This window comes from Pristiophorus japonicus, chromosome 1, assembly GCF_044704955.1.
Source record: "Pristiophorus japonicus isolate sPriJap1 chromosome 1, sPriJap1.hap1, whole genome shotgun sequence".
Lineage (NCBI taxonomy): Eukaryota > Metazoa > Chordata > Chondrichthyes > Pristiophoridae > Pristiophorus > Pristiophorus japonicus.
Genome location: NC_091977.1, coordinates 69,628,782 through 69,650,283, shown reverse-complemented (window position 1 = coordinate 69,650,283; position 21,502 = coordinate 69,628,782). Strand labels below are relative to the sequence as shown.

Here is a 21,502-nt window from a genome sequence, read left to right as displayed (position 1 = left end):
TGGCTTGAGGGGCCAAGTGGCCTACTCCTGCTCCTATTTCTTATGTGCTTACTCTGTCCAGACCCCTCATGATTTTGAACACCTCTATCAAATCTCTTCTCAACCTTCTCTACTCGAAGGAGAACAACCCCAGCGTCTCCACTCTATCCATGTAACTGAAGTCCCTCATCCCTGGGATCATCCTCGTAAATCTTTTCTCCACCCTCTCTTAGGCCTTCACATCCTTCCCAAAATGCGGTGTCCAGAATTGGACACAATACTCCAGTTGAGGCCAAACCAGTCTTTTATCCAGGTTCATCATAATTTCCACGCTTTTGTACTCTATACCTCTATTCATGAAGCCCAGGATCCCGTAAACTTTTTTTTAAAAACTGGTTTCTCAACCTACTCTGCCACCTTCAACGATTTGCGCACAGATACCTCTTGTTCTCTCTGTGCATGCACCCCTTCAGATTTGTACCCTTTATTTCCTCTCCTCATTCTTTCTACCATAATATATCACTTTGCATTTTTAGGAGAATTTGACCAGTTCAGAGACTCTGAAAGATGAAATTGTAGGACATGGGATCCTTGTGTACCACAGGGGCTCCTGTTGAGATTTGCTGAGAGACTGTTCCACATATTAAAGACTATAAAAATATACCAAGACTTTTTATTGCTCAGTGAAAATGGTATTAGCTTTCATTTTCAGTATAAAATCCCAAAGTAAAAATGTTCCTTTTCATATTCTCTCACGTTCTCCAATGATGAGAGCTGTTAGCCTTTAAAGTTCAATAGGCTTTAAGTAAAGACAGGGACAAGGGTCGAAGATATCCTCTGCATTACATGTAGCATCATAAAACTGTTGTCTATAGGCAGGTTTATGATTATACTTAGTGCACAGAAGAAACTGTCCAAGATTTGTTTTGCAGAGCTGTTGCAATCCTATGCTGATTTTAAGTATCCATTCAGAGGGAGCTATGAGAATTGCATTGAAGTTGCAACAAAAATAGCATTGACAACTGAAATAAATCCTTATGGATAAAGAATGAACTTGCTTTTATATAGCACCTCTCACGTCCTCAGGATGTCCCAAAGCACTTGATAATCAATTATGCATTTTTTGAAGTGTAGTTACTTTTGTCACGCATGGAAACATGGCAGCCAATTGGCAGTGAGGTCTAGTAGACAGCAATGAAATAACAGATGAGATGATGATCAGTTTTAGTGATGGTGGTTGAGAGATAAATATTCGCCAGAACATCAGGAGAACTCTCATGATCTTCTCTGAATAGTGCCACAGGACATGGCCTCAGTTTAACGTCCCATCAAAAAGAGGAACCTCTAAAGTATCAGCCTCGGTTATGCCCTCAATCTCTGGAGTGGGGTTTCAACCCACGATCTTATGACTCAGATATGAGTGCTACCATGGCGCTAAGGTTGACGGTAACAAACAGGAATGAGAAATGATATTGGCTCAGATCAAGATGTAGAATCAATTTGGGTGGAGCCAAGAAATAATATGGGTAAGTAGTCATTGGTGAGAGTGGTCTACAGGCCCCCAAACAGTAGCCACACTGTAATACAAAGTATAAATCAAGAAATAATAGAGGCTTGTAAGAAAAGTCCGACAATCATCATGGCCGATTTTAATCTTCATATTGATTGGACAAATCAAATTGGCAAAGGTCGCTTGGAGGAAGAATTCATAGAGTGCATGAGGGATGGTTTTTTGGAAAAATACGATGTGGAACCAACCAGGGAGCAGACTATTTTAAATCTGGTAATATGTAACGAGTCTGGATTAATTAATGATCTCAGTGAAGGATCCCTCTTGGGAAGAGTGATCATAGCATGACTGAATTTCAAACTCAGTTGGAGGGTGAGAAAGCTCATTCTCAAACTAGTGTCCTGAACTTAAACAAAGGTAATTACAAAGGTATGAAGGCAGAGTTGGTTAAAGTGGACTGGGAAAATATATTAAAAGTTAATACTGTAGAAAAAAGCAGTGGCAAACATTTAAGGAGATATTTCATGACTCTCAGCAGAGATACATTCCAGTGAGAAATAAAGACTAAGAAGGATGAACCATCCGTGGTTAACTAAGGAAATAAAGGATGGTATCAAATTGAAAACAAAGGCATACAATGTTGCAAAGAACAGTGGAAGGCCAGAGGATTGGGGCATTTTTTAGAAATTAGCAAAGGACGACTAAAAAAAGGAGAGAGAGAAGACAGCTTATGAGAGTAAACTAGCAAGAAATATAACAGTAAGAGCTTCTACAGGCATATAAAAAGAAGCAAATAGCTAAAGTAAACATTGGTCCCTTGGAGGATGTGACTGGAGAATTAATAATGGGAAACAGGGAAATGGAAGAGACTTTGAACAAATATTGTGTGTCGGTCTTCAAGGTAGAAGACACTGAAAGTAACCCAATAATTGATAATCAAGGGGCTATTCGGTTGGGGGGGGGGGGGGAGGAGGAGGAGGAGGAGGGGGGGGGGGGGGAGGAGGAGGAGGAGGAGGAGGAGGAGGAGGAGGAGGAGGAGGAGGAGGAGGAGGAGAGAAACTTAAAACAACCACCATTACTGGAGAAAAAGTACTAGGCAAACTAATGGGAATAAAGGTGGACAAGTGCCCTGGACCTGATGGCCTGCATCCTAGGGTCTTAAAAGAAGTGGCTGTAATCTTCCAAAATTCCCTGGATTCTGAAGAAGTCCCAGCGGATTTGAAAACGGCAAATGTAATGCCCCTATTTAAGAAAGGAGGCAGACAGAAAGCAGGAAACTATCGACCAGTTAGCCTAACATCTGTCATTGGGAAAATGCTGGAGTCCATTATTAAGGTAGTAGCAGAACATTTAGAAAATCATAATGCAGTCAAGCAGAGTCAGCATGGTTTTATGAAAGGGAAATCATGTTTGATAAATTTGCTGGAGTTCATTGAGGATGTAACAAGCAAGGTGGATAAAGGGGAACCAGTAGATGTGTATTTGGATTTCCAGAAAACATTCGATAAGGTGCCAGATAAAAATGTTACTGACCAAGTTAAGAGCTCACAAGGTTGGGGGTAATAAGAATATAAGAAACAGGAACAGAAGTAGGCCATACGGCCCCTCGAGCCTGCTCCGCCATTCAATAAGATCATGGCTGATCTGATGATGGACTCAGCTCCACTTCCCTGCCCGCTCCCCATAACTCCTTATCGTTTAAGAAACTGTCTATTTCTGTCTTAAATTTATTCAATGTCCCAGCTGCCACAGGTCTGAGGCAGTGAATTTCACAGATTTACAACCCTCAGAAGAAATTTCTCCACATCTCTGTTTTAAATGGGTGGCCCCTTATTCTAAGATCATGCCCTCTAGTTCTAGTCTACCCCATCAGTGGAAACATCCTCTCTGCATCCACCTTGTCAAGCCCCCTAATAATCTTACACGTTTAGATAAGATCACCTCTCATTCTTCTGAATTCCAATGAGTAGAGGTCCAAACTACTCAATCTTTCCTCATAAGTCAACCCCCTCATCCCCGGAATCAACCTAGTGAACCTTCTCTGTACTGCCTCCAAAGCAAGTATATCCTTTCGTAAATATTGAAACCAAAACTGCACGCAGTATTCCAGGTGTGGCTTCACCAATACCCTGTAATAGCGGTAGCTAGACTTCCCTGCTTTTATATTCCATCCCCTTTGCAATAAAGGCCAAGATTCCATTAGCCTTCCTGATCATTTGCTTTACCTGCATACTATCCTTTTGTGTTTCATGCACAAGTACCCCCAGGGCCCGCTGTAAAGCGGCACTTTGCAATCTTTCTCCATTTAAGTAATAACTTGCTCTTTGATTTTTTTCTGCCAAAGTGCATGACCTCACACTTTCCAACATTATACTCCATCTGCCCAATTTTTGCCCACTCACTTAGCCTGTCTATGTCCTTTTGCAGATTTTGTGTGTCCTCCTCACACATTGCTTTTCCTCCCATCTTTGTATCGTCAGCAAACTTGGCTATGTTACACTCAGTCCCTTCTTCCAAGTCGTTCATATAGATTGTAAATAGTTGGGGTCTCAGCACTGATCCCTGTGGCACCCCACCAGTTACTGGTTGCCAACCAGAGAATGAACCATTTATCCCGATGCTCTGTTCTCTGTTAGTTAGCCAATCCTCTATCCATGCTAATATATTACCCCCAATCCCATGAACTTTTATCTTGTGCAGTAACCTTTTATGTGGCACCTTGTCAAATGCGTTCTGGAAGTTCAAATACACCACATCCACTGGTTCCCCTTTATCCACCCTGTTCATTACATCCTCAAAGAATTCCAGCAAATTTGTCAAATGACTTCCCTTTCATAAATCCATGCTAACTCTGCCTGACCAAATTTTGTTTTTCCAAATGTCCTGCTACTGCTTCTTTAATAATGGACTCCAACATTTTCCCAACCATAGACGTTAGGCTTCCTGCTTTTTGTCTGTCTCCTTTTTTTTTTAAAATAGGGGCGTTACATTTGCAATTTTCCAATCTGCTGGGACCTCCCCAGAATCCAGGGAATTTTGGTAAATTACAACCAATGCATCCACAATCCCTGCCGCTACTTCTCTTAAAACCCATAGAGGATGTATTAGCGTATTAATGTATTAATGCTGATACAAAAAGATAGATGGGAAAGCAAGTTGAGGAGGACACAAAAAATCAGCAAAGGGATAAAGACAGGCTACGTCAGTGGGCAAACATTTGGCAGATGGAGTATAATGTGGGAAAATATGGGGTTATCCACATGGGCAGGAAAAAATAAAAAAAGCAAATTATTTAAATGGGGAGAGGTTACAAAATGCTGTGGTGAATGGGGATCTGGAGGTCCTTGTACATGACACAAAAATCTAGCATGCAGGTACAGCGAGTAATTATGAAGGCAAATGGAATGTTTACCTTTATTGCAAGGGAGATAAGAGTATAAAAGTAAGGAAGTCCTGCTACAACTGTACAGGGCGTTGGTAAGACTACACCTGGAGTACTGCGTACGGTTTTGGTTTCCTTATTTAACGAAGGATATACTTGCATTAGGGCAGTTCAGAGAAGGTTCACAAGGTTGATTCCTGAGAAAAAGAAAGGTTGAGCAGGATGGGCCTATACTCATTGGAGTTTAGAAGAATGCGTTTAGAAACGTGTAAGATTCTGAGGGGGCTTGACCGAGTAGATGCAAAGAGGATGTTTCCTTTAGTGGAAGAATCTAGAACTAGGGGGTATAGTTTCAGAATAAGGGGTCGCCCATCTAAAACTGAAACGAGGAGGAATTTCTTCTCTGAAGGTCGTGAATCTTTGGAATTCTCTACCATAGAGAGCTATGGAGGCTGGGTTATTGAATGTATTTAAGGTGGATATAGACAAATTTTTTGAATAATAAGGGAGTCAACGGTTATGGGGTGTGGACAGGGAAGTGGAGTTGAGGCCAGGATCAGATCAGCCATGATCTTATTGAATGGCGGAGCAGGCTCGAAGGGCCAAATGGCCTATTCCTCACCATTTCTAGTGGCACATAGTTACTCCAAAAAACTTGCAATCCATTGAAAATCAAGAAAAACTGGTAATGCAGAAATGACAATATGACACTGCAATCCAATAAAATACTAATAACGTGATTAAAAACAATTGCTTACCGCTGCTTTCTCTGCTGCCAACAGCAGCGCACTGCAGCTTTACAATGCTGCTACTTGAATGAAGTCTTTCTGGTGAGGGGGAATTCTTAATTTCTTTAGTCACTGCTGGCTCCTCACCAATGTTGTCTGCATTTCATCGATAGAAAAAAGCACAATGTAAATTTAGTTAAAGATGGTTTTCACTTCAAATTCAAGCAAAGGATTTTAAACTCAAATTAAATCTACATATACAATAAAGACGAGAATGTCTGAGCAGAGAACTCAAATACAAGTACTAAAAAAAAATCTCAGAGCTCAATCAAATAGTTGAGAAAATCCTTTCTTCTACAGATAATTGATATGGGGAGCAGTCTGAACAAGCTTCCTGCTGGATCCTACTCATCCTCTAGACAGCTGAAGAAATTGCTTCACAAATTTCAAACTTTGTGATATCACCTGAAAAAGTTTATGTATTTTCCAAGATTCTAATGGTGATGCAACAGAATTAGAACAATGGCATTATTTTAGCTCCGAGTGAACTAAAGCTTGTTTTTCCATGATTTTTTTTTTCAATACAAATTATTTCAGCAAGAATTTATTTTATAAAATCCTCCAGTTGTCTTTCTTCTTTCCATGCGAGTGACTCATGCCTCAGTCCTACCAGCACCATCCACTGTGCAGTACCTCACCCATCTAGTTATTCTTAATGTGTGCGCTTAGACAAGGAACACTGGCAAGCTGAACCAAATCTTTTCACCCGACATCTACATCACGTGACAATAAATTGCAGTTGGATAATAACATTTCCACATGATCATTTTTTTTTTAAAACAGTGATCTTCAAGGTAAATGTGCTTTATTGCATTTCTTACAACCCTAGAGCTCATTGTAATTTTCTCTCTAAACAAATATTTATGGCATAAATATACATCTACAGTACAAAATCTTTTTAAACAAGCTACATTCCATTAATTAAAACCATCTGTTCTGGAATGTTGCTCAAATTGACCATAAGCTGCTGCAGGAACCTCTATGCAACGACTCTCTTTTCATAATGTTCTTATGGCAGGGGGATGGGAACCAATGCAGGGAGACAGAGGGAAACAAAAAGGAGACAAAAGCAAAAGACATAAAGGAGATGAGGAAAAGTGGAGGGCAGAGAAACCCAAGGCCAAGAACAAAAAGGGCCACTGTACAGCAAAATTCTAAAAGGACAAAGGGTGTTAAAAAAACAAGCCTGAAGGCTTTGTGTCTTAATGCAAGGAGTATCCGCAATAAAGTGGATGAATTAACTGTGCAAATAGATGTTAACAAATATGATGTGATTGGGATTACGGAGACGTGGCTCCAGGATGATCAGGGCTGGGAACTCAACATCCAGGGGTATTCAACATTCAGGAAAGATAGAATAAAAGGAAAAGGAGGTGGGGTAGCATTGCTGGTTAAGGAGGAAATTAAGGCAATAGTTAGGAAGGACATTAGCTTGGATGATGTGGAATCTATATGGGTAGAGCTGCAGAACACCAAAGGGCAAAAAACGTTAGTGGGAGTTGTGTACAGACCTCCAAACAGTAGTAGTAATGTTGGGGAGGGCATCAAACATGAAATTAGGGGTGCGTGCAATAAAGGTGCAGCAGTTATAATGGGTGACTTTAATATGCACATAGATTGGGTTAACCAAACTGGAAGCAATACGGTGGAGGAGGATTTCCTAGAGTGCATAAGGGATGGTTTTTTAGACCAATATGTCGAGGAACCAACTAGGGGGGAGGCCATCTTAGACTGGGTGTTGTGTAATGAGAGAGGATTAATTAGCAATCTCGTTGTGCGAGGTCCCTTGGGGAAGAGTGACCATAATATGGTGGAATTCTGCATTAGGATGGAGAATGAAACAGTTAATTCAGAGACCATGGTCCAGAACTTAAAGAAGGGTAACTTTGAAGGTATGAGGCGTGAATTGGCTAGGATAGATTGGCGAATGATACTTAGGGGGTTGACTGTGGATGGGCAATGGCAGACATTTAGAGACCGCATGGATGAACTACAACAATTGTACTTTCCTGTCTGGCGTAAAAATAAAAAAGGGAAGGTGGCTCAACCGTGGCTAGCAAGGGAAATCAGGGATAATATTAAAGCCAAGGAAGTGGCATACAAATTGGCCAGAAATAGCAGCGAACCCAGGGACTGGGAGAAATTTAGAACTCAGCAGAGGAGGACAAAGGGTTTGATTAGGGCAGGGAAAATAGAGTACGAGAAGAAGCTTGCAGGGAACATTAAGACGGATTGCAAAAGTTTCTATAGGTATGTAAAGAGAAAAAGGTTAGTAAAGACAAACGTAGGTCCCCTGCAGTCAGAATCAGGGGAAGTCATAACAGGGAACAAAGAAATGGCAGACCAATTGAACAAGTACTTTGGTTCGGTATTCACTAAGGAGGACAACCTTCCGGATATAAAAGGGGTCAGAAGGTCTAGTAAGGAGGAGGAACTGAGGGAAATCCTTATTAGTCGGGAAATTATGTTGGGGAAATTGATGGGATTGAAAGCCGATAAATCCCCAGGGCCTGATGGACTGCATCCCAGAGTACTTAAGGAGGTGGCCTTGGTAATAGTGGATGCATTGACAGTCATTTTCCAACATTCCATTGACTCTGGATCAGTTCCTATGGAGTGGAGGGTAGCCAATGTAACCCCACTTTTTAAAAAAAGGAGGGAGAGAAAACAGGGAATTATAGACCGGTCAGCCTGACATCGGTAGTGGGTAAAATGATGGAATCAATTATTAAGGATGTCATAGCAGTGCATTTGGAAAGAGGTGACATGATAGGTCCAAGTCAGCATGGATTTGTGAAAGGGAAATCATGCTTGACAAATCTTCTGGAATTTTTTGAGGATGTTTCCAGTAGAGTGGACAAGGGAGAACCAGTTGATGTGGTATATTTGGACTTTCAGAAGACTTTCGGCAAGGTCCCACACAAGAGATTAATGTGCAAAGTTAAAGCACATGGGATTGGGGGTAGTGTGCTGACATGGATTGAGAACTGGTTGTCAGACAGGAAACAATGAGTAGGAGTAAATGGGGACTTTTCAGAATGGCAGGCAGTGACTAGTGGGGTACCGCAAGGTTCTGTGCTGGGGCCCCAGCTGTTTACACTGTACATTAATGATTTAGACGAGGGGATTAAATGTAGTATCTCCAAATTTGCAGATGACATTAAGTTGGGTGGCAGTGTGAGCTGCGAGGAGGATGCTATGAGGCTGCAGTGCGACTTGGATAGGTTAGGTGAGTGGGCAAATGCATGGCAGATGAAGTATAATGTGGATAAATGTGAGGTTATCCACTTTGGTGGTAAAAACAGAGAGACAGACTATTATCCGAATGGTGACAGATTAGGAAAAGGGGAGGTGCAAAGAGACCTGGGTGTCATGGTACATCAGTCATTGAAGGTTGGCATGCAGGCGGTTAAGAAAGCAAATGGCATGTTGGCCTTCATAGCGAGGGGATTTGAGTACAGGGGCAGGGAGGTGTTGCTACAGTTGTACAGGGCCTTGGTGAGGCCACACCTGGAGTATTGTGTACAGTTTTTGTCTCCTAACCTGAGGAAGGACATTCTTGCTATTGAGGGAGTGCAGCGAAGGTTCACCAGACTGATTCCCGGAATGGCGGGACTGACCTATCAAGAAAGACTGGATCAACTGGGCTTGTATTCACTGGAGTTCAGAAGAATGAGAGGGGACCTCATAGAAACGTTTAAAATTCTGACGGGGTTAGACAGGTTAGATGCAGGAAGAATGTTCCCAATGTTGGGGAAGTCCAGAACCAGGGGACACAGTCTAAGGATAAGGGGGAAGCCATTTAGGACCGAGATGAGGAGGAATTTCTTCACCCAGAGAGTGGTGAACCTGTGGAATTCTCTACCACAGAAAGTTGTTGAGGCCAATTCACTAAATATATTCAAAAAGGAGTTAGATGAAGTCCTTACTACTAGGGGGATCAAGGGGTATGTTGAGAAAGCAGGAATGGGGTACTGAAGTTGCATGTTCAGCCATGAATTCATTGAATGGTAGTGCAGGCTAGAAGGGCCGAATGGCCTACTCCTGCACCTATTTTCTATGTTTCTATGTTTACCTCCCAATGGGGAAGCACTTTGCTGCTTGATTCCTGCTCATGACAGCATAGCTGACAGTGTGCAAAAGGTTGTTCGACATGAACTCCAATGTGCCAACAACCAGAATTCCAAGAAAACGCTTGATTAATGTCAACCGTCACCTTTTTGCTCTTTAATTGTACCAGATGAGCCCATTTCTACCAGTGTTTCTTCATGAAGATCAATGTCATCACGTCGAAGTTCATCTTTAGATCCATACCCTTGGTCTGACTGAGCACCTGTAAGAAAGTTAGCTCACAGTTTGAAAATAACTGCTTCCCATGCGAACCATCCAATACATGAAAAACAATGCCAATTTATATCTTGCACTGGAAATTCAGAGTTCTTCAGAGTATAAATACATGGAGAGTTCGCCCGTGAACTGCAGCATACATTAATATTTACATAAATCTCAGTTTAATGGACTTGTCTCTCTTTCTAAGACATTTTAAAATCTTCCTGAAGTTATAATTACATGGCAATATCATTTGTGCAATCTTTCTGTATTGTTTGACAACATTTATTTGCATTTCCCTTGAACCCAAGACAAGGCACCTTTATTTTCTAAAAGTCTGAACAAAAATCCAGCTAGCACTAAAGGCTAAAAAAAAAATCGAATCAAGACTGTATATTTCTCTGGTACTATTTTCTGAAAAATTCATCAGTGGTGTGTAATTAAATGCTAGACTTTTTAAAACAAACTTCAAAAGCACATTATATCTAATGAAGTTGTTGCATATTCAATATTTTGAAGATTAATAGGCTTGTCCAGGTATGACGACATATGACATCGTTTCTAAGTAGCATTTAACTTTTTCATTACATTTCTTAGGATACACTAGTAATGTAACAATAAAGTAAATAACCAATTACAATAAAGTATGCTCCTTAACATTCATTTGTACTCAACATTGAAGGGTGAAAAAGTAGTACTTCCAGTATAAGGCACTTCCCTACATTTACATATTACAATAAGAAATATTGGCAAGTTGGTGACATAATCTGATTAAAAATTATTCAATGGAAGATTATTCAATTTCCAGCAGTTCCAGATTTATTTCCCTCCCATAGAGATTTGCCACTTAGGTATTTGACCCACTTAAAGCTACTCTAATAAGTGTCAGAGTCCTGACCTATACGTTTGTTTGTATAGACCAGCCAGAGGCCAATCCAAAGATCTCCAAGGTAATAAAAACTGATTTGGCCAACATACAATTGAGTGGCTCTGGATGTGACGAGACACTATCACGACTTTCCACCAGAGGGCCTCCAATTGGGAGGTAGCACGTTTAGTTCCTTTATACAAAATGCAGTTAAGTTGAGGAAGCAGGTAGTGTTTTGAATCTCAGAGTACAGCACAGGAGTAGTAAACTACTCACTGAAAGTATTCCTTCCTATTTTAGTAGCCAGAATATATTGGTCTGCAAACATTACAAGGAAAATTAAATTGATTTTCCTGTTAACTTTCATCCACCTGTCAGTCAAACTTGGTCAGAATTTTGGAATTGTGCTTTTCTGCAGGTAAATATACATTAAAAATCAATATTCTCTAGTAGAAACAAAGACAGAAAGGGGCACACAAAAAGAGAAAGAAAAGTGATAAATACACCAAGTGAGCAAGTAATAGTGAAAAAGGAGATGGTAATACCAATGCTATTTCATTCAATCTCGAAGAAAGCAATCTCCCCACTGCAAACTAGGCCTTGCAATCACAGGACAATATATGCGGCATGCAGCAAAATTCACTGACAAGTAGCAAAAAGGAAAGAAAATGAGAAGTCCAAATCAAGGAGCTTTCCACATTCGAGGTAACTAATCTCTGCTCAATAAAAGAAAGCACAAGGGAGCTTTAGGAGAATGAGTGCAGGATGGCATTACGGACAACGGTCACTGCTAAAAGAACACAATAATTTGCGGATTGCAGAAGGTCACAACTGGAGGTTGTGTAACTCAGAAGTCAATACCTGTGTTACTGTGATTATCAGTGGAATCTAGTCTGATTAGGTCTCGGACGAACAGCACATGCTCTCCATTGTTAGCATCGTTAGAACTATCCACGCTACCATGGCTCACAGCATCTATATCACTTCCACCTGTTCATAACATCAAATGAGGTATGAAAAAGTAAAAACAAAATGGAAAAAAAACTTGTATAAGAAACCTTCAAGGTAGGAAAGCCACCAAGGCTACCACTTTTTATTTGTCGTTTTCAAATAAAGTGGATGTTCAAAAGAAGTTTCTACTCCATACCTCTGGTTACACAAAGGCAACATTTTTCAGTTTGTTCAAAATTTATCCAAGCAAGGTTTTCTCTCATGCATCAGACTTCCAACCAAAGCCTTTTTAAAATTTAGCTTGCATTGAAAATATAGCGATGCAAGAATACAGCAAAGTTTAATCGTCTGAAAACCAAAGCACCAATTCTTGTACTATTTAATCTTATTGACTGAAACAATGTTCAATCTGTCAGATTGCAAAGACTAATCAAGTTCTTAAAGTGGTTAAAAGTTAATTGAGGTTACGTTCAAATTCCTAGAACATATTGGGCCGAATTTTGCTCTGACCAATGAACGAACAGTGACAGTTGCTCATTGCACGTCCCTGATGGCGGCGACCCAACCACCGGGCACCTCCAATCCAGTGGCAAGGGATGACAAAATCAGTAAAAAAAAAGGCGGCACCTGTGGGGAGGGGGGGAAACAGAGGCCGCGAGAATTGGTGGGCGGCGAGGATCGGAGGACTGGCGAGGAGCCACAAAAGGTTCAGCACAGGCCAGTAGCGAGGCTGGGACCTTGGGAAGGTACAGCACGGACCAGCAGCGAGGTCGGGAGGCCGAGGTCAACAGCGAGGCCGGGATCCCTGGGAGGCACAGCAGGGAGATCGGGACATGAAGCCAGCAGCGAGGTCGGGACACGAGGCCAGATTAAACATGGTCACGAATAAAAAAAACGACGAAAACTTGAGCAGCTGGAGAAAGAGTGGAAAAGTGCAGGAGAGTAGCACACTGGAGCCGGGGGAGGGGGCCCTCTGGGGTACAGTGTCAGTACTTTATAGATAAATTTGTAAGCTGCTCCAAGATTAAAGCACTTACACAGCGACCTCTGAAAATCAAGAAAAGAGGCCCGAAGGAGAGAGGGAGTCAGTCGGAACATGTGCGTGTGTTTGTGTGCTAGGCCCATGCAGCAGAGCCTGATCTCTAATCGTCTTGGATTCCCTTGCCATTGGACTAAGACCTTGCTCCGTCAAGTTCGTGTGGTAGGTGTGCAACAGACACCCTACGTTAAAAAAATTCACGCAAAGTATCTTCCATCCTTTAAAATGAAGTTTGGGACCTGGAACATCAGGCGGAACATAAGTCACCTTAGAGCTCATTTTAGTTGGAAGCAAGTCATCCTCGACTCCAGGAGACTGCCTAAGTAGAAAGACACTTGTTCATAGACTTTCTGTAGGGTTTTGTACGACAAGTTACTGTCAGCCAAATATCTAGAAAGTGCAGCATCCTCGAGAGCATCTGGGACATGTGTGAACAGAGCAAGCAACTGTGCATCTCCTTAACCAATCAGATTGAAGAATTATGATCAGCACAGAGTCAGAAGCAGGAAATCAGTTAGAATAGTGAATTCAATGTCAAATCAGGTACAGAAAGTGAAAGAGGGAAAGAAAGATTGGATGAAGAGAGACATATAAAAGAAATTTTAAATTTTTTTTAAATTCAATCACCAATATTTGAAAGCCGAAGGAATGAGAATCCACACTTGTAAAAATTAATTTTCTGTGCCAGGGAGGTTGTTTGGCAGTAATTAAGACTTACCACACGTTAAAAGGGTACTTAAGACTGGAATGGACAAGCTCCACCTTTTTCTGGTGCGTTTAGTCCATATCTATGAGGCAAGTACAAGAACTTCACACCGTTCAATACATTGGAATGTTGAGTCAGACGGCAAGATGCCATTTTCAGGAAGGAATGTCACCTCACAAACAGCAACTTCCAGATTTCCACTTTTAACTGCATGTGGGGCTGCCTCAAGTTGCTGTCAGATTCTGTGTATTTCCAGATTTCGGAACCGAGGTAGGTAGGGGAGGGGAAGAGAGGTCGGGCCGGTGAAGGGAGGGGGGTGGGGAGTCGGTTGGGCTGAGGGAGGTCGGGCAGCCGAGGCCGGAGGTCAGCCCAAGGCCGGAAGAGGTGGTGGTGGTGGTGGTGGTGGTGGTTGGGTGGCCGAGGAAGGGGAGTCTGGGTTTCGGGACATTTTCCGGATGACACCACCACAGATCGGCCCGTGTCCGGATTCCGGACGTTGCACCTGTATCAATCTACAAAGTGCATGAACTGTTGAAATCTTTGATGGCATCGGTCAAATCAATATTTCTGGTCATCATTTGGAAATCCGTCCAACTTGATTATAACTGGATTCGATTATATCTACGAATTAAAGTATTTATTCACTTTCTCTCCTAAATCTGGTTCGACCAGTTCAGTCAGCTTCCCTATGATCTTTTTACTTCTGCAGTTCTAAATTCTGTTGTTCACTTCAGTTCTCTCTTCCTGGCAGTAATTTACACTTGGACAATCAGAAAATTAATTCAACATTTCTTTCATTCCATAGTCTTGCAACAGCCCGTTTTATTTTAATTGGCCACAGGTATGGACTCTCCCACTGATTAAATCATCTCACTCAACAAACAATGCAATTTTTTTTAGCTGAAATATAAAAGCTGCTTTCAAACATTAGCTTAATGGCCTAAAAGATGTTTTCATCAGGTGACTAATTGGCAAAGTCATTTTCAGTTAAACTTACTATGTTAGTGAAAGGTACTACACAATTTGAAAAGGTATTGCATGATGAAGCTTCAGCCCTGCTTGCTCCATCTAGCTCACGTGTTTATTGGTGCACTGCATAGTTATTGTAACATTCAGCATCCGCACAACCTTTTTTTCTTTCTCAGCATATAATAGAGAAAAAAATTGTACAGGAAATCAGGAGACAACATTTGGCTATCCCCCTGCTTTTGGTCTTTCAAGTCAGCAAACATCTGCATAATTGAGAGAGATGAAGAGAACCTCTCACCTGCTCCTGCCCCCAATTGCCAAAAATCACAGCAGTCACTCCATTAGTTAAAATAAAATCATTCTCCAACCCTTATTGATCAACTTTTCTCCTTTAAAAGGGTTACCTGAGATCAGTGGAACTCGGGCATTTGAAGAACTCGATTTCTTGAACACTTGGCGAAACTGTGACACGCCACGAACCACATTCCGCATTTTTGTCCACAAAAAGCAACCACTGCGATTACTGCTGGGCCAGGGACTCTCCAAAACAGCCTACAAAAAGGAAGTCCATCACCCACAAGCTCAGAGGTAACAGAAACACTTTTAAAAGACAGACTTGCATTTATATAGTGCCTTTCACGACCACCGGATGTCTCAAAGCGTTTTACAGCCAATGAAGTACTTTTGGAATGTAGTCACTGTTGTAATGTAGGAAACACGTCAGCCAATTTGCACACAAGCAAGCTCTCAAACAGCAATGTGATAATGACCAGATAATCTGTTTTTTGATTATATTGATTGAGGGATAAATTTTGGCCAGGACACCGGGGATAACTCCCCTGCTCCTCTTCGAAATAGTTCCATGGGATCTTTTACGTCCACCTGAGATCTCAGACGGGGCCTCGGTTTAATGGCTCATCCGAAAGATGACATTTCAGACACTGTGGCGCTCCCTCAGCACTGCACTGGAGTGTCAGCCTGGATTTTTTGTGCTCAAGTGGCTTCAAATCCCTGGAATGAAGTTTGCTGATGATACGAAGATGGGAGGAAAAGCAATGAATGACGAGGACATAAAAAATCTGCAAAAGGACATTGACAGGCTAAGTGAGTGGGCAGAAATTTGGCAGATGGAGTATAATGTCGGGAAGTGTGAGGTCATGCACTTTGGCAGAAAAAAAATCAAAGAGCAAGTTATTATTTAAATGGAGAAAGATTGCAAAGTGCTGCAGTACAGCGGGACCTGGGGGTACCTGTGCATGAAACACAAAAGGATAATATGCAGGTACAGCAAGTAATCAGGAAGGCCAACAGTATCTTGGCCTTTATTGCAAAGGGGATGGAGTATAAAAGCAGGTAAGTCTTACTACAACTATATAAAGGTATTGGTGAGGCCACACCTGGAATAGTGTGTGCAGTTTTGGTTTCCATATTTACGAAAGGATACACTTGCTTTGGAGGCAGTTCAGAGAAGGTTCACTAGGTTGATTCTGGGGATGAGGGGGTTGACTTATGAGGAAAGGTTGAGTAGGTTGGGCTTCTACTCATTGGAATTCAGAAGAATGAGAGGTGATCTTATCGAGACGTACAAGATTATGAGGGGGCTTGACAGGGTGGATGCAGAGAGGATGTTTCCACTGATGGAGGAGACTCGAATTAGAGGGCACGATCTTAGTATAAGGGGCTGCCCATTTAAAACAGATGAGGAGAAATTTCCTCTGAGGGTTGTGAATCTGTGGAATTCGCTGCCTCAGAGAGCTGTGGAAGCTGGGACATTGAATAAATTTGAGAGAAATAGACGGTTTCTTAATCTGGAAGGGGATAAGGGTATGGGGTGCGGGCAGGGAGGTGGAACTGAGTCCATGATCAGATCAGCCATGACCTTATTGAATGGCGGAGCAGGCCCGAGGGGCCGTATGGCCTACGCCTGTTCCTATTTCTTATGTTCTTATGTAACCTTTGGACTCAGAGGCGAGAGGGCTATCCACTGAGCCACAGATATCACTAAGGATGATTGTCTCTGATTTCTGATAGTTGTTTGATTAGATGTACATGGTTGATCTACTGCATTATATTTGGTTGTTAATCATGCATAGGGAGCAAATATTAACTTATAAATTGAAAGTTTTGATTGGCTCAGAGCTGTTGTCAAACTTCTGTGAATTTGCATTAATTTGTTATGAGACACTCATTTCTGTGACATCTCCCTGCAAGTAGAGAGTAAAATCGGAGAATAGAATTGTGTCTAGAGAATATTTGGCGCTTGTTAATGTCTAAAAGTTGCTGTCTTGGAAAAGGGGTGTGCACTTTTGGCTGCAGATGTCAGGCCAAATGAAAAAAAGATAATATAATGGGCCAAAAATTGCGGTCGGAGGTTTCCTGCGGACGCCTCCGACCATAAACAGCAATGTGATAACCAGATAATCTGTTCTAAATGTTGATTGAGGGATAAATATTGGCTAGGACACTGGGGATAGATAATTCCCCTGCTATTCTTCGAAAATAGTGCCATCGGATATTTTACATTCACCTGAGAATAAACGAGGCCTCGATTTAACGTCTCATCTGAAAGACGGTACCTCCGACAGTGCAGCACTCCCTCAGTACTGCACTGGAGTGTCAACCTAGATTTTTGTGCTCAAGTGTTGGGTGTGGTACTTGAACCCACAACCTGCTGACAGAGGCAAGAGTGCTACCAACTGAGACACAGCTGGCAACTTTAGTCTTTAAAATTTATTTTAATTCCAGTTACAGTTACTTTACTTTTCCCACTCAATATGTGCTCCACAAGCCCTGACAATTACTGTCAGGCTACAACCTTTCTGACCGGAGTGGCTAATGCAGAATGGCCAGTGGCTCTGTTATATTGCCATTTTTGCAATGATTCAAACGGTTTCTTCATTAGCAAAGACGGCAATATTTGGAGATTAAAGTTACCAATCTGATGACACACTGAATTCTGTAAAACAGAGTGCTACCACCTCAAGCGAGTTGTTCACACACAGCACCAGATACAGTATAACTAATTTGTTCAGCAAACTTTAAAACTAACCCTGACAATGAAAATCAAACTAACTTCTTAAAAGTTTATAATATAGCCAGACTTTGAATGTCAGTGAGCAAAGCTCTGCACAAGTATGCATGCACAAAGCCAGACACACTGGCCCCAAGTTTCGACATGATTTGCTCCTGATTTTTTAGGAGCTACTGGAGTATCTTAGAAATCGGAATTCTCGTAATTTAGTTTGCTCCAGTTCTAGTCAGTTAGAACAGTTTCACTTTGGAACAGAATTTTTTTTTCAAAAGGGGGCGTGTCCGGCCACTTACGCCTGTTTCCAAAGTTGAGAGTGTGAAAACTTACTCCAAACTAACTTAGAATGGAGTAAGTGAAGATTTCTGTACGCTCGAAAAAACCTTGTCTACACTTTAGAAAATCAGTCATAGGTTACAAATCAGGCGTAGGGAATGGTGGGGGGGGGGGGGGGGGGTGGTTTAAAGGGAAGTTTACAAACATTAAACACTTCAGTTTTACAAATAAAGAGCCATCATCAATAATAAATGATAAATACATCAATAAATCAATCAAAAAAAAAAAGAAATAATTTTTTTTTTAAATCAATAAAACAAAACATTTTCTACTTACCGACTGCAGCACCGGGAGCCCTCCAACAGCATGCTGGGATGCCCCCGCCACCCCCCAGTGTGTCTCTATCTCTCTGTCTGTCAGTGTCTGTGTTTCTGACAGGGAGGGGGGTAGAGGGAGAGATGGGGGGGGAAGGGTGATGGGGAGAGATGGGGGGGGAAAGGAGATGGGGAGAGAGGGGGGGGAAAGGAGATGGGGAGAGAGGGGGGAAAGGAGATGGGGAGAGAGGGGGGGAAAGGAGATGGGGAGAGAGGGGGGGAAAGGAGATGGGGGAGGGGGGGAAAGGAGATGGGGGAGGGGGGGAAGGAGATGGGGGAGGGGGGGAAAGGAGATGGGGGAGGGGGGGAAAGGAGATGGGGGAGGGGGGGAAAGGAGATGGGGGAGGGGGGGAAAGGAGATGGGGGAGGGGGGGAAAGGAGATGGGGGAGGGGGGGAAAGGAGATGGGGGAGGGGGGGAAAGGAGATGGGGGAGGGGGGGAAAGGAGATGGGTGGAGGGGGGGAAAGGAGATGGGGGAGGGGGGGAAGGAGATGGGGGAGGAGGGGGAAAAGGAGATGGGGGAGGGGGAAGGAGAAGTGGGGGGGGGGGAGGAGAAGTGGGGGGGGGGGGGGGGGGGGGAGGCTGAACAGGCCAGGCCTGAGACTTCGGGCAGGGCCCGCCCCCAGGACCAGATTTACAGGTAGGTGGCGTTGGGTCGGGTCGGGGGGGAGGGAGGGAGGTCGGATCCAGTCCGGGGGCGGGGCGAGGAGCGGGAGTCGGGTCCGGTCCGGAGGCGGGGGGCAGGAAGCGGGAGTCGGGTCCGGTCCAGGGGGCCCGGGGGGGGGGGGGGGGGGGGGGGGAGAAAGAGCGGGAGTCGGGTCCTGTCCAGGGGAGTCGAGTCGGGTCGGGAGGAAGCAGGAGCTGGCCGTGGGAGGAGCCTTATTCACGCAGCCCCAGTGAGGCCATTCGGCCAGGGCTAGGGGCCGCGTGCTTCGGGCCCCTCCCACACAGTTTTGGGCACCTGGAGCTACTGTAGCGCGCATGTGCAGAAGTCCCGGCACTGTTTTCAGCGCAGGGACCTAGCTCCGCCCCCTACAGCTCCTGCGCCGAGCTACAAACGACCTGCAGGGAGCTGGAGAATCTGGAGGTTTTTTTTAAGGCGCACTTTGTGGCGCGAAAAACGGGTGTCCAGGTCGGGACTGCGCCGTTCTAGGCACGGCTCGAAACTTGGGCCCTATAACGCTACACTGTTGGCTCATATTGCTCTACAGTCGGTTCCAGTCTCAAACTGATACCAACAACTCGTATTTATGTAGCGTCTTTAATGTAATAAAACATCCCCAGGCACTTCACAGGAGCATTATCAAGCAAAATTTGACACAGCTATACAAGGAGATATTAGGGCATATCACTAAAAGATTGGTCAAAGAAGTAGGTTTTAAGGAGCGTCTTAAAGGAGGAAACAGAGGAATAGGCGGAGAGGTTTAGGCAGGAAATTCCAGAGCTTAGGGTCTTGGCAGCTGAAGGCACAGTCGACAACAATGGAGCAATTAAAATCAGGATGCTCAGGAGGCCAGAATTAGAGGAGCATAGATATCTTGGAGGGTTGTAGGGCTGGTGGATATTAGAGATAGGGTGGGGTGAGGTCACGGAAGGATGTGTAAACAAGAATGAGAATTTTAAAATCGACATGTTGCTTAACTGGGAGCCAATGTAGGTCAGCGAGAAGAGGAGTGATAGGTGAACGGGACTTGGTGCAAGTTAAGACATGGGAAGCAAGTTTTGGATGATTCACGCTTACGGAGGATAGAAAGTGGAAGGCTGACCAGGAATGCGTTGGAATGGTCAAGTCTAAAGGCATGGATAAGGGTTTCAGCAGCAGATGGGGGGGGGGGGGGGGCGGAGAAAAGAGAGAAGTCGGGCGATGTTATGGAGGTGGAAATAGGTGGCACTTGTGATGGTGCGGGTGTGTACTCGGAAACTCATCACAGGGTTAAACATGACTTCAAGGTTTGGCCTCAATACAGGTACAGCCTCCGAAATCCGGAAACCTTAGGGCCGAGGCCATTCCGTTTTTTCTGGATTTTGTAACAGAAATCCCGACGATCTGAATCCGGAAACCCCTGGGCCAAGTTTCAGGTTTTTCTGGATTTCGGATTTGGTTCACAGTGCACCCGTAGTTTGGAAAAAAAAAACACCCAGAAAAAACCTGCGTTGCAGCCCTTGGAACAACGGTAGGTATGAAGACCTGCAAATAAGGCAAGTTAACATTTTTATTTTTAAAATTCTTTTGCAGCGATTCGATAGTTAAGTGTCGTGAATACTTTGTGATTTTTTTTGCCAGTTTTTTTTGGTGAGTGCGTGGGTGTGTCTGGGCGTTTGGGGGGCTGCGGGGGGAGAAGAGTGGATTATTTTGGAACTCTGGATTTTGGAGGTTGTACCTATATAATACAACCATAAGTGGTGAAAATCAATAGGCATCAACTCAGCTCTACCAACCTTTGCCCTATCAGAAGCAAGTGAGGCCTAAGAAAACATATCCTAAGGATATGTTGGCTACCCTATAGTCCTGGAACTCAAACTCAAAACTTCTAGGTGAGCATTATGTACACCCATGTTTTGTGAAATCATACATCTATGAAACCTACTTCCAGGCATTTAATTAGTATGTACAAATAAGTGTATCCCACTTGTGAATATGATCTGATATAGGGACCCATCAGATAATAATGTCTGCTGTCTTTTACTCGCATAACAAAAAGCTGCTCAGAATTCACAAGATCTTTACAGATGAAGAAAGCCATTTAGCCCATCATAATTTGTCATCTTGAATTTGTAGCAATGGTTTTGAGGCCAATAGAAATATTTTTGCACTACACATCGCAAAACTTACTTTGTTGTAATAACCATAAGTAATGGCATTCGGTTGCACACCTGCGTTTTTCATTTCAAACAAAACTCTAACAGCAAGTACTGGGTGCTCCAAGAGTCCACACAATTGCATCAAAACCCTGTAGCACACCTATACATGGTAAAGAAAAAAACAAGTGAATTCCATTTATGCACAGAACAGAATGAAAATAGTGAGCCGAAACAGCACTGACAGAAATACAGCTGAGTTTCATACAACACTGCCATTGAAATATTTCTTAATCCAATAACTTAGGATCAGGAATAGGCCGTTCAGCCCCTCGAGCCTGTTCTGAAACTTTGTGGAAAAATCATAAAATATTTGAATTATTGACTGTGCTCTTCATAAATTGTAGCACATTGGATTTTCTTGGATTTCATTAGTGAATGGCCAACTAACGCTCACATTTCTAGAGGCGGATACTCTAGGATAATGAAATCAGTAGTGTGTGT

The 21,502-nt window shown here is 43.0% G+C and overlaps 1 protein-coding gene across 9 annotated transcripts in view; it reads right to left on the bottom strand.

Annotated features, from left to right (window-relative positions):
• dennd4c (DENN/MADD domain containing 4C) overlaps positions 1–21,502 on the bottom strand; it is a 234,982-nt gene that overhangs the window by 32,125 nt on the left and 181,355 nt on the right. For 6 of the 9 annotated variants that reach the window (XM_070880881.1, XM_070880910.1, XM_070880919.1 and 3 more), the window contains 5 exons: positions 21,033–21,161; positions 14,926–15,073; positions 11,718–11,846; positions 9,876–9,992; positions 5,630–5,755 (listed from right to left, as the gene is read on the bottom strand). In XM_070880881.1, the coding sequence (XP_070736982.1) occupies positions 5,630–5,755; positions 9,876–9,992; positions 11,718–11,846; positions 14,926–15,073; positions 21,033–21,161 (649 nt within the window). The remainder of the gene's footprint in view (positions 1–5,629; positions 5,756–9,875; positions 9,993–11,717; positions 11,847–14,925; positions 15,074–21,032; positions 21,162–21,502) is intronic. The other 3 variants (XM_070880927.1, XM_070880937.1, XM_070880947.1) reach the window with 2 other exon arrangements.